Raw genomic sequence first — 14912 nt, forward strand, 5'->3', positions numbered from 1 at the left:
AACCCTGACTTAGAATATCCAACAACTCAAAGTGCTATATAGAAATATTTACGAAGCCACGCAGCCTACTATTTAAAGAAAGACAATGTTTAATCACTTGTGAAAAAAAATTTCTTCTGCAAGGCAACTGAGTTGTTTTCTAAATCTAGATTTTCACGTGGAAAATTTCCTTAAGGATGATAGAACCTATAGTAACTTCTACTGTATGTAGGAGAGTGCATTCAAGCCAACAACCAGGGTCTTCCATCTTCTGTCTCTTTCTTCCTCTTTGAACTTTATCATCCCTTCCCCAAGAGACACCCTCTAGTTATCTCATCTGCTCAGGATCTTCTGGATGCACCCAGGTAAATTCTGCCTCAGTGCCTTTGTTCCTGCTATTTCCCTTGCTTGAAAAATTCTCCAGGTCAAAATCTAGCTCACGTGTTCCCTTCTCCAACAAGCCTTTCCCGATTGCCACAACCACCACAGAGGAATTGATAGTACCACTCATGTTGGCTCTTGTACCTTGAAACTCACATATTATATTTTGTCATTTCTTCTGTGTATGTTACTTATCTCTGATTGCTCTGTAAGCTTCTTTTGATTAGGACTGTGTCTTGTGTTTCAGTTGTATATGCTTTTATGCCTTATGCTTTTGTGAAATGTATTTACAAGACTTTTGGAAATGAGAGTTCCATCCCTCATAACCTATTTGGGTCCAGGAGAGTTCTGGAGGTGAGCATTGAGGATGTTATGGAGCCCCTCACGAGGGTGGATCCATTTCTTCTTTGTGGTGTTCTTATTAATAGGAAAAGCATATCACTTTTGTGTTCCACATACTTAGGGCCCAGTGCTCAGAGGGTTCCATGTTCGAGGATGCTGACCTGAAGAAGTCAGATATTGGACAAATCTCTCCCTCATCTTCTCTGTTTGTATTTTCTACAACTGGCTTGGGAAAACTATCCTATGAGGCAAATCCTCTCCTTCATTTCATTTGGCCTGTGGCAAAAGGTCCAAGAAGTGATGCACCTATAGTTGAAAATATAAGGGATTTTTACTATCTTAGAAGAGCATTCATTATCTGTAAACCCACTTGGTAGGAATATTTCACCATGAAAGTGGCTCCCTATGTCTTTCTTTGTCTCTCACGTTCTTTTTGCCTGTCTGTGCCTTTGTGTCTCTGTGTGTCTTGCTGTATAAACATTTTCCTTGTAATTGTGTATGCATAATTTCTCTGGGGCTGTCTCCATCTGTCTCTGATGCTCTCCCTTCTTTAATTTTTCCATCTTCTACCTTCTATCTGAAGGAAAAAATATTAGTGAAAGCCCATAAGAAGACATATTTAGCTAAAAATATATTGAGGAGAGAATTAGGAGATATCATGCATGTTCATTTACATTGTTTTTGTATGCACTGAAATAGTTTTTCAGAAAAAAGAATCTGTTAATCTCCAGTTTCTTATCTATATGGCTTTATATTCATTTATGAGCCTCAATCAACATTATACATACATTTTCTGTCATTGTCATCAATAGATACATACTATATATTTTTTTAACCTAACGTTGTTTTATCTATACACGTATAAATAGTGATACTCTGACATGTTAGTGTAGTTTATTTAGCTATTCCCTAAGTGTTTAATGTTTAGATTATCTCCAATTTCATTATTATAAACAGCTTTGTATAAATTACTATTTTCCTCTTTCAGATTTTTCTAACATATGTCACTAAAAGGAGAATTAACAGGTCAAAGGCATTCACTGATTTTAAAAACTGTAAACAGATAACATAAAACTATACTCAGTCAAAACAGCACCAAATAATAATAACTTCAGTTTGGAATTATAACAGTTAAGAAAAGAGACAGACAAAAGAGGAAGACATGAGAACAAAGAATTCATTCATTCAGTCAACAAATATTTGAGCACCTACTGTATGCCTACTGTATGCTTTCAATCACGTCATATGCATGTGAAAGCTGGATGATGCATAAGGAAGACCAAATTGATGCCTTTGAATTGTGGTGTTGGCAAAGAACATTAGTATACCATGGACTGCCAAAAGAACGAACAAATCTCTCTTGGAAGAGGTACAACCAGAATGCTCCTTAGAAGCAAGAGTGGTGAGACTACATCTCACATGCTTTGGACATGTTGCCAGGAGGGATCAGTACTGGGAGAAGGACATCATGCTTGGTAGGGGATCAGCAAAAAAGAGGAAGACCCTCAACGAGATGTATTGACACAGTGGCTGGAAAAATGGGCTCAAGCATAGCAATGATCTTGAGGATGGTGCAGGACTGGAAGTGTTTCGTTTTGTTGTACAAAGGGTTACTATCAGTCGAAACTGGCTCAACGGCATCTAAGAACAATACCACCTGTATGTATGCGAGGCACTGATTTAGGAGTTCAGGATATATCATTTAATAAGAAACCAAAAAAATTCCTACCCTCATAGGGTCTGTATTCTAGTGGGGGAAGATAGACAATAAATACAATAAAAAATGAGCTAATTATATACTAAGTTGGAAGGTGATAAGTTCTATTGAAAAAGAAAAATAGATCAGGCTCAGGGGAGTTGGAAAGGAGCCCTGGTGGCGCAACAGTGAATCACTTAGCTGCTAACCAAAAGGTTGGTGCTCTGAACCCATCCAGCAGCTCTGCAGGAGGAAGACCTGACAATCTCCTCCTGTAAATATTATAGGCAAGAAAACCCTATGGGATAATTATACTCTGTCACATGGGATCACTATGAGTTGGAGTCAACCCAACGGCACTCAACAACAACAAAGGGAATTAGGAGTGGCAGAGAGATAACAGAGAGATGTGGGTTGCCATTTTAAATGGGCTGGAGCTGGAGACAGGCATCAGTGAGTAGGTGACATCTGAGCAAAGACTTAAAGGAAAAGAAGAAGTTAGCCATGCAGTTACTACAGAGCAGCGCATGACAGGCAGAGTAGACAGTTCCTGGCTAATAACATTAGGGTGCTGGAGAAACAGCAAGGAGGCCTGTGTGGCTGGAGCAGAGAGAGTGAGGGGCTGAGGGAAGAGAGAGGTCAGAAAGATTGGGCCGGGGGTCAGATCACATAGGCTGTTGTGAGGACTTTGACTTTATTCTAGTTTTCCAAAGGAGGCTGTGGGCAGGCTGCACTGGACTCACCTTCTTTGAAAGGGCAGACACTGAATCTACCCTTGACCCGTGGATCCAAGTCTCTTGGGATGGGACTGTCACATTCCTGACAAATTCCTCAGGGCGACTCTGATGTGCAACCTGGTCAGGGACTACTCTTTCAGTTCAAAAATTCCACAATTCTCAGTTAAAAATAATGTAATAAAAGGAAGTGAAACATTCATAGCATCCTGGAATGACAGTTATTTTAAAGACTTTGGAGATTATCAAGGAAATTGAGGCCCAGAGGTTAAGTGACTTGCCTGAGGTTATACAGCTATAAGAGGAAGAACTAGGTTTCAGATTCACCCTTCTAATTCTGAGTTCAGTGTACCTTGTGCTGTACCTCCCTGCCTAATAAACTGTATCATTTCACTTATCAGGTGGTTAGATTTCCAATAAGCTCCACTATTAAGAACATAGTTTGAACCCAGAAGATGTGTAAGGTTGATTGGTTGATTAAATGCTTCGTAATCTAAAGATCAATCAGAAAGCTGCTGTTGTTTTAACCTTTCTGGTTGAGAATCATTCAAAATGTATTAATCACATTTTCTGCTTCATTAGAGGAATTCCAGAAGAGTCATACCACCTTAGAATTGGAAGGGACTTTAATTGTTCAAGATCTTGCCATGTCTCTGGGTCATAATTCTGAAGTAAGTTCTTATTTGGCATCGGCATAAAACATATAAGCCATTCAGCTGACCCTGGATGTATTTCAGGGTTAGTTTTTGAATAAGCTTCTGATTTAGTTTGCTTTCTTTTGATATGTTTCTTGGTCATTGACTGCAGCTAATTTTTTTTCATAACTGGTTTTTTTTGGGGGGGAGTCTTATTCTGTAACTTGGGTCTAAATTTCATCTGCAGTGTCTGGGCTTGAAGACTTTGCTGTCATCCTGGGATGCCCTGAAATAGTGACAGGGGAATCTGTCCAGAAATGACATACACAAGCAAGAACTCAGGCCACAAACCTAGGCTGGAGAGTGATTTCAGTTAAACCATTTCTCATCCACTTCTGCATCTGTTCCTGTGCCCAATCTGTGCCAGCAATGGGGGTATGTTACACATTCCCACTGAGAACACTTGGTGGAGATTATAGGGATACAGTATTTTTTCCTTTCACTAAGCCAGAGTTGGCAGTGGAAGCTGTGTCTAAGGAAGGTATTGAAACTACTGGCTGCACTGGGAGTGGAAGGAAAGATTTACACCTAGAGCATCCCTCCTCTCTCCTATTCCTGCAGAGAAGTCAAATTTGGTGAAAGACCTTGATTCCAAAATGAAATATTCAATAAATGTCCTAAAAGGGCCTGGTCTTATTCCATAGCTACCTTGAGGTTATCTATTCTCTCAAGGTTTAATCGTTTTTAAAAATATAGAGTTCAATCTGAATTTGTTTCTGGGTGGTTTGTATCTTCATGATTCAGCCCTTAATGTTCTCCACCAGAAGACTGATTGTAATTTGTCTTTCCTTCAAAAGCCTCAGAGAGTGACTGATCCTTTTTCTTCTCTGGGTGGTTTTCATCAGAGAAACCACATTCCTAGAGAAAACTCTGAAATAGATATGTGGCAAGAAAATTAGCACGGCTGTAAATTTCAAAATGTTAAGGCTGCCTTTGGAAGCTTTATAAAGTATAACGGTTTAAATGGGCATATTTAAGGCAGTCATACATTTGTTGAGGTTGTTGCTTGCAATTAAGTCAATTCCAACTCATAGCGACCCAAAGTATGCAGAGTAGAACTGTGCTCCATAGGGTTTTCAAGGCTGTGCCATTTCAGAAGCAGATCACCAGACCTGTCTTCCAAGCTACCTCTTGGTGGGTTCCAACCACCAACATTTCAGCTATTGTTGTTGTTAGGTGCTGTCAAGTCGGTTCCAAAGCATAGCAACTCTGTGTACAACAAAATACTGCCCAGTCCTGCGCCATCCTCACAATTCTTGTTATGCTTGAGCCCATTGTTACAGCCACTGTGTCAATCCATCTCATCGAGCGTCTTCCTCTTTTTTGCTGACCCTCTATTTTACCAACCATGATGTCCTTCTCCAGGAACTGATTCCTCCTGATAACATGTCCAAAGTATGTGAGACATAGTCTCACCATCCTTTCTTCTAAGGTACATTCTGGCTGTACTTCTTTCAAGATAGATTTGTTTGTTCTTTTGGCAGTTCATGGTATATTTAATACTCTTTAATATTCAAAGGCATCAATTCTTCTTTGTCTTCCTTATTTGCTGTCCAGCTTTCACATGCATATGAGGCAATTGAAAACACCAGGCTTGGGTCAGGTGCGCCCTTGGTCTTCAAGGTGACATCTTTGCTTTTTAACACTTTAAAGAGGTTTTTGCAGCAGATTTGCCCAGTGAAGTGTGTCATTTGATTTCTTGACTGCTGCTTCCATGGGTGTTGATTTTGGAGCCAACTCAAATGAAATCCTTGACAACTTCAATCTTTTCTCTGTTTATCATGATGTTGGTTAGTGGTCCAGTTCTGATGATTTTTCTTTTCTTTATGGTGAGGTGTAATTCATACAGAAGGCTGTGGTCTTTGATCTTCATCAGCAAGTGCTTCAAGTCCTCTTCACTTTCTGCAAGCAAGGTTGTGTTGTCTGCATAAAGAGTTTTACTGCAATCCTAATGCCCCATTCTTGTTCATATCATCCAGCTTCTCGGATTATTTGTTCAGCATACAGATTGAATAAGTATGGTGAAAGGATACAGGCCTGACGCACACCTTTCCTGACTTTAAACCACGCAATATCCCCTTGTTCTGTTCAAACGACTGTGTCTTGATCTATGTACAGGTTCCTCATGAGTACAATTAAGTGTTCTGGAATTACCATTCTTCACAATATTATCCATAATTTGTTAGGATCCACACAGTCGAATGCCTTTGCATAGTCAATAAAACACAGTTAACTATCTTTCTGGTATTCTCTGCTTTCAGCCAGGATCTATCTGACATCAGCAACAATATCCCTGGTTCCATGTCCTCTTCTGAATCTGGCTTGAATTTCTGGCAACTCCCTGTTGATGCACTGCTGCAGCTGCTTTTGAATGATCTTCAGCAAAATTTTACTTGTGTGTGATATTAATGATCTTGTTCCATAATTTCCACATTCTGTTGGATCAGCTAGTGACAACAACAACAACAAAAATCCATTTCCATCGAGTCAATTCCGACTCATAGCAACCCTATAGGGCACAGTAGAACTGCTCCATAGGGTTTCCATAGAGTGGCTGGCAGATTCAAACTGCTGACCTTTTGGTTAGCAGCTAAGCTCTTAACCACTGCGCTACTAGGGCTCCAGTTAAGTTTTAGGAATGATTAACTCATGACTTTAACATTATATCAGAGATTGGTATGGAGACTAGTGCTTTTGTAGCTTAAACTCTTTATGTTGTTTGCCCAGGTCCTGAATGGTCCCTTGGAAGTCGGGCAGATGGCAGCCATCAGGCTTAGGACTATGTCTAATGAATGACTGTCACCATATCTCAGTCTCAACCATTTAATGGGTGTTCTTTTTTTTAAAAAAAATAATTTTTATTGTACTTTAAGTGAAAGTTTACAAATCAAGTCAGTCTCTCACATAAAAACTTATATACACCTTACTACATACTCCCAGTTATTCTCCCCCCAATGAGACAGCCTGCTCCCTCCTTCCAGTCTCTCTTTTCATGTCCATTTTGCCAGCTTCTAACCCCCTCTACCCTCTCATCTCCCCTCCAGGCAGGAGATGCCAACATAGTCTCAAGTGTCCACCTGATCCAAGTAGCTCCTTCCTCATCAGCATCCCTCTCCAACCTTTAATGGGTGTTTTTATTGGCATGGCTTGGGGCAAGGAAGCATGGGCCCCTGGTAGCTTGGTAGGGAATTGTGGTGGAAGCTATGATGCAAGATCCTCCTTCAACAAAGAAGGACTTCCTCCCCTCAGATGCTGGGAGTGCTGCCAGCAGAAAGCAGACTGCTCAGCTGTCAGTCTCTTAAGGGAATTGCCTTAGCTGAAGAGAGCCACCTTGTTCAAGGTCACTGAGCTGGCCTGCATGTAATGACTGATTCATGTGGGGTATAAAGGCCTTCCTCCTAGCTCCAGCTCAGGACAACTCTGAAGCATCACCCTAGCTTCAGATCTCCCCCTGTAGGTTAGCTTGAGGCCTTCACGGAGACTGCATCCTAACTGAACCTCTCCCTCTGCCCAGTCCCGCCAGCCTTCCTTCCTTGCCTTCCACAGCTGTTGATTCTGAGAGCACATCCTAATAAACCTCCTGCCAGCTGAGCACCATCTCCGAATCTGCTTCTAGGGAAACCCAATCTATGACAGAAATTTTATGAACAGTTTACCTGTTCATTAGAAAATATAGTGCAGACTTTTTCTGGAATAACTGGAGATGGGCTTTTTCATGTCATGAAAAAAAAGAGAGAGGGAGAAGTGGGAATGCTGTATAAACTAAGAAGCAAAGACAGGAGAATAAGGTTGGACTGATTATTCCCCTCCTTTATATCTGCATTTGGGATTTGGGGTGACACCCTGTTTCTTCAAGTGACTATTAGAAGCAGTCACTTGAGTCTTCATTCAGTCACTCTGAGAGTAGACTAAATGAGAAGAAAAAGGAGGGAAAGAACCCAAGAAATGATTTCAAATTGGACACTTAATTTGTGCTTTTTATTATAACTCCTTGCGTTCTTGTTCCCGCGCTTACAGCAATTCTAGGCAGAGTCCTTTCTTAGCCCATCTCTTTATCTCCCCTGTACCATTGTGGCAGGAGGCAGGAAATACTGAAGAAATCAGTGAATGAATGGGCAGTGGTGTAGCCGATTCATTATCAGGGGACGGATGAACAGCAGCCTTGCTGCTAAAGGTACTGTTACTCTTCCTGAGAGAGCTTAGCCTCACTAAGGGGAGTGAGGGAGAGCATTTTTGACTGTCCCAGCCCAGAGTATGAGGAAGAGCAGTTTACAATGGAAGTTTACAATGGGGTAGAAGCCAGGGTGAAAATTTAGTGACACCCAGGAAGAGGGGAAAATTCCGGGGGGCGGAAGCCAAGAACCACCTGAACGGGCTAGCTTCTTTCTGCTCTCCCTTGGCTCTTGGGGGAATTTTTGTGTTGAAGGAATGCTTCCTCTGCAAGGCGTCGCATCCCTTGGCATGAACCTGATGCCCCTCCAAAAGATGAGTAGACGCAGAACAGCCTTCTTCTGAAGGCGGGTCGCCATCCAACTCAGCCTTCAGAGTCCATGTGAGGGGGGGGAAAGAGGAGGCGAGGACTGTACCACAGAAGTATGAGGTCTCGCCTTAACTCTCTGAAAGCCAATTAGATAGGTGGGCCTTGGCTGTGGGATCCCATACTATTTCGGGAGGAGGGCCAGTCCAGTTGTTTTGTTCAGGGATGTGTTAAAACGGGATCCCGAAGCGCTAGAGGTTAATTGCGGTGCTACCGATTAACACTCTTGCTATACAGCCCCTCAGGGCCGGGCCAGGGGTGTGTGCCGCGGCGGGAAGAGGAGCTGCGGCAGTGGAGGACGGCCTGGGGAAGGGGTGCAGAAAGGACGAGGCCTCCGGACAGCGGGGAAGGAGGAGGGCGCCGAGGCGTGGCGCCAGCTGCCGCGCAGAGGGGCCCCGGGCCCGTGGGCCGAGCCGAGCGGCGGGCGGGGCTGACGGGCGCAGTGGGACCGGAGCGGCGGCGGCTGCGGAGCGAGGGGCACCTGAGGAGGAAGGAGGAGAGGGAGGAGGGAGCGAGGGAGACGGCGCGGACTGAAAGCGGGGAAGCAGGTGCAGGCAGGCAGCCAGGCGGGGCGCCCTCGCCCGGGGCCGCGGGCGCAGGAGCCCTGCGAGGTCGAGCTGGGCGGCGGCGCGGACCGAGCTGAGGGAGGAGGGGAAGGCGGAGGCGCGGGGAGCGTGTTTGGGGCGCCGCAGCGGGGAGGGTGGCGGCCACCGATGCGCGTGGGGCGCTGTGTGTGCGCGCTCCCCCGTTCGGGGAAGAAGATGGCCCAGAAGGGAAAGTTGGGGTGACGCGCGTGGCCCCCGGAGGCTCGACTGGGGGCGCCGCGGCGAGCCCGACGGAGCGGCAGCCACACAGGCCGTGGGGCGCGCAGTTCGGGCGCCGCCGCCGCCGCCTAGGAGCTCGCCCCCTCACCGCAGGTGGCAGCGGGTTCGCTCGGTCCGGGCAGCCCGGGGCGCGGGCAGGCGCGCAGGGGAGCCCGGCCGAGGGATGGGCTGCGCCCCCAGCATCCACGTCTCGCAGAGCGGCGTGATCTACTGCCGGGACTCGGACGAGTCCAACTCGCCCCGCCAGACCACCAGCGTGTCGCAGGGCCCCGCAGCACCTCTGCACGGCCTCTTCGTCCAGACCGACGCCGCCGACGCCATCCCCCCGAGCCGCGCATCCGGACCCCCCGGCAACGCCCGCGTCCGCAGGGCCCGCGCCGAGCTGGGCAGCGGCGGCAGCAGCAGCAGCGCGGGCTCCGCAGCCCCCGCCGCGACCACCTGCAGGGGCCGGAGTCGACACTGCTGCAGCAGCGCTGAGGCCGAGACTCAGACCAGCTACACCAGCGTCAAGGTAAATGCCAAGCGCCGGCACAGGCTGGTGGGGGGCCTCCCGCCCCGTCCCGGCCGGGCTGTCCCGGGTAGGGGGCTTCGGCAGAGTTGAGTAGCCGTTAAGTGGTCGGTTTGGGGATGTTGTCAGTAAGGAGGAGTTTACTTTTCATTTGTGGGGGTGGTCAGGGCCCAGGAAATGTGAGCAGAAAAAGATTCCCGGAAGGAGGCTGGGAGCGACCTAAACTGGTTCTGGGGGACCAGGTAGAGAAGGGAGCGCAATAGAAAGCAGCTGGGCTGGCCGATTTCTCATTGAAAGGGGGACGGCTGTGGCTGGGTTTTTGCAGGAGGGGCGGGGGTGTCATTGAGAGCACTCCACGGCGAGTCGAATTGAATGAAATTTGAGCTCCGGGCTGAATTTGCATGCCTTATAGGTGACTGGTGCAGCACTGGTGCACAGATCGGGCAGTGCCCTGTATTCAGATTTTTTACCTGGGGAAACCAGCCAGGCTGCATGAAGTCTCTCAGCCACAGGAACTGAGCGTGGGGATTTGTGAATGAATAAGGGTGTTTGCATATGTGTTGCGGAGAAGTGTAGGAAGGGGATGGAGGAAGATGACCAGAGTGGAACCTGTTGTTTGTCAGTTTAGCTTTTCCTTGGGCTGGCTGGGTCCTAGACATCATTCAGGGAACCGGGCCGTGAGCTTGAAGGCGCAGCTGAGCTTCAGTGAGGTAGAGTGGTTGCCAGTCCAGTGGAGGTGTCTGAGGATGAAGATTCTGCATATATTTTTCTGATCTTTCAGGGGAGAGGGATTTTGAGGAAATGTAAAAAAATAATAATAATAAAATTTTTTTAATTAGTGATTAAAGCTTTCACTAATTATTTCTTAGTGACAGAAGAAAAGTGATTATTTTCACAGAGAACAGTGTGTTCTCAAAAAAAAAAAAAAATCCAGGAGGGTTTTCATTGTGTAAATCTGGGCACGGGGCTTTTTTTCCTTATGGCAAACAGAATAACAATGGCACACCCCACTGCGTGGAGGAAAAAACTGCATTTCCATGGCACTTAATGTTTGATTGAATCACCGATTTTACATGATCAGTAGATTACTAGGAACTATTGCATTGATTCTGTGGCAAAGACACAGTTGTATATACAATAGTTGAGAAAGTTGTTTAACAATTGGCCTAGTGTGAGGAAGGTTCACTGGTCTTCACTGGATGAAGTCAGGGCTGGGGGCAGTGTAGTTAAAGGATGGCCTTCAGTCTTGAAGACCAAAAGGCTTCTTATAATGAACTTAAAAATTTTAAACAGCATCTGATTTTTCAACATGAAGCTTGCCTGGTATTTATTTTTAGTTGCAGTGTTTTTCTTGTAATAATTACAATCATCATGATAATAAATAATACCATTTACTGGGCAGCTACTAAGGTTTCTCCTCTAAAATATTAAGGGTGTGACGTTAGGGTAGAATAGTCAAAGCCTAGAGACCTGGATTCATGACAGTTGTTAGCTGCCTTTGAGTTGTCTCTGATTCATGGCGACCTTATGAATAACAGAACAAAATGCTGCCCAGTCCTGAGCCATCTTCATGATCACTGGTATGTTTGAGTTCATACCAACTGGTATGTTTCAGCTGTCGTGTCATTTCATGGAAGGTTTCTCTCATTTTTGATGACCTTCTACCAACCATGATAGCCTCAACCTACCATTTATACATTTGTCGCAGAGGCATATGCCAAAGCAGATACTATTGCTTTGCCAAGCCCCGGCCCCCACCAGTTAATATAAAATTAGCGTTAGGAGCAATTTCAGGGGGTGAAAATAATTGTATTTGGTGAAATAATTAAATTTGGATGTTATGAATAAAGACTGTCCTTTTGCATTCTTGTTGAAAAAGAAAATTAAAGACATGAAGCAGTAATTCAGAACGGTTACAGCTCATGAACTCTGTGACACTTTTCTCCCTTGGTCAAGAGATTTTGTGTATTGCCTTTCAGAGTAGCAAGAATCCCAATTTAGTACCTGGCAACTGTAGCTACTGCATGTTTGTCCCATGAAAGAAAGAATAATGAATGAACCTATTCTCTGTGTTTTAAGACTTCCCTCAAGAGGCTACTTTGAGACCAAATGGAGTTAAAATTGGAGGGAAAATGAGTCCCAATTATTAGCAGCTAGCCTAAACTTTGTATAAATCTCTTCGCTACTTGGCTTAAGTGTTAAAAGGCTTGACCTGGGTAGGAATTTAACTCACTTTTCTTTATCAGCAAGGTTCCCAAATAAGAACTTAATTCATTCCAACTCATTACTGTTGTTGTTAGGTGCCATTAAGTCAATTCCAACTCATAGTGACCCTATCGGACAGAGTAGAACTGCCCCACAGGGTTTCCAAAGAGCGGCTAGTGGATTTGAACTGCCAACCTTTCGGTTAGCAGCCATAGCTCTTAACCACTATGCCAGCAGGGCTCCAACTCATTTTAAAAATAAAAGTGTTGGTTTAGTGACTTAACACTGATTTGCACTGGGTGGATCTTAGGAACTATGTATTTGAAATTAAATTCGAGGCCAGAAATATACAGAATTATTGGCTCAGAATTTCTCTAAATATATTTAAGAGTAGCCTGATAGGACCTGTGACTCAGTGTCATATTATCTTTTCCAATCTTAAAGTTCACATATTCTTTGCCCTTTTGTAGATGAGACAGTTGCATAAAAACTTCACTTTCATTTCTTTTTAGAGTGAAGAGTTCTTCTACCTTAAGATTGTTGAGATAGTTGCTAGCTACTCCCCTCCCACCCCATTTCCAAAACACTCAGCTGTGAAATCAAAGTCTCTGCCATTTGGTCCTGTTTACAGTGGTAGTGGGTTGTAATCCCCCCCCCATACATTAATTATAAACCGTATTCTCATTATCCACTTGGTGTCTGGTATTCCCCAGAGTGCAAAAATGTGTGCTTGATTGCTCCCTCTTTTTTCTAGCAATAATTCATCTCACTAAGCTTTTAGAATGATGAAGCATTATGATGTCAAACATGATGTCAACAGGAACCTTCTTGCATACCTAATTTGGAAAAAAAAGGATTATAAATATTAATAATTCATATGCAGTACAGTGATATCATATGGGTTTCCATTTCTGGTAAGAAGTTTAGATTTGTCTCCACAAATTGCTGTAAAAATGCAACTTCCTAGCAATTTGTCTTCTTGCTTGCCTTTTTATAAATAGTGCTTCAACTAGAAAATCCTGCAGAATGCTCACTCCTGATACTGTGCCAGTTTTGTAATTCTTGTTCAGAAATTCTCAGAGGAGATGTTGAACTTCTCACTGGGAAGAATCAGGGATTCTTACAAGTCGTCTTTTCTCATACCAGCTGTGGCTGCTTGGAAGGCATCCTAGACTAGGGAGCTAGGTAGTTGTAGAGAAGAGTCTTTGTTGACAGTACAGTCAACTTGCGGCTCCCTCTGTGTAGGTTCACCATTTTGTGGATCAGGCACAGGAGTTTGTTATTCCCCAAATAATTTTGTGCTGATAGGCAGATCATCAACTCACCCTTCCTCCTCCATTTATTGTTCTCATTTATTCACTCAGCTAATATTTGTGTCAGGTATTAGGGACCCAGAGAATATTCATAAAGTTTGGTAAGCCAAGCCTACTGAAGAGAGTAAATCTCTTGTAAAAGGATGCGCCTAAATCCATTAAAAATGGCTTCTACATTATCCATACCATGGCTTTCCAGAATCAGTGAGGATAACCCAGAATTGTCTATATAAAGTGAAAATAAATTGATATTTTCTGACCTTGTGGTAAATGATTAATAAGATTACATTTGGAGGAGGGAGTGGAACTATTTTGGAAAAAGTTATTTTTGTTTGCTGTCTGTCTTAGTTATCTAGTGCTACTGTAACAGAAATATCACAAGTGGATGGATTTAACAGACGGAAATTTATTTTCTCACAATTTAGGAGGCTAGAAGTCTGAATTCAGAGTGTCAGCTCTAGGGGAAGGCTTTCTCTCTCTGTTGGCTCTGGAGGAAAGTCCTTCTCTCTTAAGCTTCTGCTTCCTGGTTCTTTGGAGATCTCCATGTGTCTTGGCATCTATTTTACCCCATGTCTCCTCTGCTTGCTTGTTTAATTTCTTTTATATCTCAAAAGAGATTAACTCAAGACATACCCTATATTAACCCTGCCTCATTAACATAACAGAGACAATCCATTCCCAAATGGGATTATAACCATAGGCGTAGAGGTTAGAATTTACAAGACATAATTTTTGGGAACATAATTCAATCCATGACATTCCAACCTCTGGCCCCCAAATTTCATGTCCTTGCCACATGCAAAGCACATTCGCCCCATCACATCATCCCAAAAGTCTTAGATCAACTCCAAGTCCAAAATCATTTCATCTTCTGCGTCATCTAAATCAAATATGGTAAGACTTAGGCATATTCCATCCTGGGGAAAAATTCCTCTTCGTCTGTGACCCTGTGAAATCTAGAATACAAGTCATCTGTTTATAAAATACAGTGGCAGAACAGGCACAAGGTAGACATTTCCATTACAAGTGGAAGCAATTGGAGGGAAAGAAGGGCTAATGGGCACCAAACAAATCCAAGACCTGGCAGAACAAACTACATTAGCTCTCAAGACTTGAAAATAATCCTCTGTTCTCTGAGACCATCTAGGCGATGGTCCCACCCTCCAGACTCTTAAATATTTGCCATGCCCTCTGGATTCTGGGTGGAGGCCCCTTGAGCCTGGGCTTCAGCTCTACCTTCCAGGCCCTCATGGGTGGCAACTCTGCTCCCTTGGCTTTAGGTGGCCCCATCCTTCTAGTCTGAGTGTCAACTCTATCCCCTCAGCCTGGCAGGCCCTGTTCTTCCATCCCGTGGGCATGGCAGCCCTACCTTCTCAGCTTTGGGCATCAGCCCCATCCTCCCGGCACACGTTAATGGAGCCCCACACTCTGGAACCAAGTTGGTAAAGATCCGACTCTGAAACCTAGGAGGCTGTGGCCCCACGCTTTGAGATGCAGGAGACTGTGGCTCCACCTTTTGAAACCAAGAAGGCCCTGCTTCTCATGCTCCTTCGAACAGTTCTGCTGATCTTCAAGCTTCCCCAGACATGATCCTTTTCTTTTCTTGGAGTACAACAGACATAGCTCCTTTGGCCTGTTTCTGGCCTGTAGAATTCCAAGAGGCAGACAGCATTCTTTCCTTTCATTCTTTCTCTGTCT

At 44.4% G+C, this 14912-nt stretch overlaps 1 protein-coding gene across 6 annotated transcripts in view; it reads left to right on the plus strand.

Annotated features, from left to right (window-relative positions):
- Positions 1 to 14912, plus strand: part of PDE8B (phosphodiesterase 8B) — a 310368-nt gene that overhangs the window by 35670 nt on the left and 259786 nt on the right. For 3 of the 6 annotated variants that reach the window (XM_049866266.1, XM_049866271.1, XM_049866276.1), the window contains exon 2: positions 9385 to 9699. The exons of 2 other annotated variants lie outside the window; for them this stretch is intronic. In XM_049866266.1, the coding sequence (XP_049722223.1) occupies positions 9385 to 9699 (315 nt within the window). Of the gene's footprint in view, positions 1 to 1779; positions 9700 to 14912 lie in introns of those variants that run through there. One more of the 6 variants, XM_049866286.1, reaches the window with a different exon arrangement.

The sequence above is a fragment of the Elephas maximus genome, chromosome 2 (genome assembly GCF_024166365.1).
Source record: "Elephas maximus indicus isolate mEleMax1 chromosome 2, mEleMax1 primary haplotype, whole genome shotgun sequence".
Lineage (NCBI taxonomy): Eukaryota > Metazoa > Chordata > Mammalia > Proboscidea > Elephantidae > Elephas > Elephas maximus.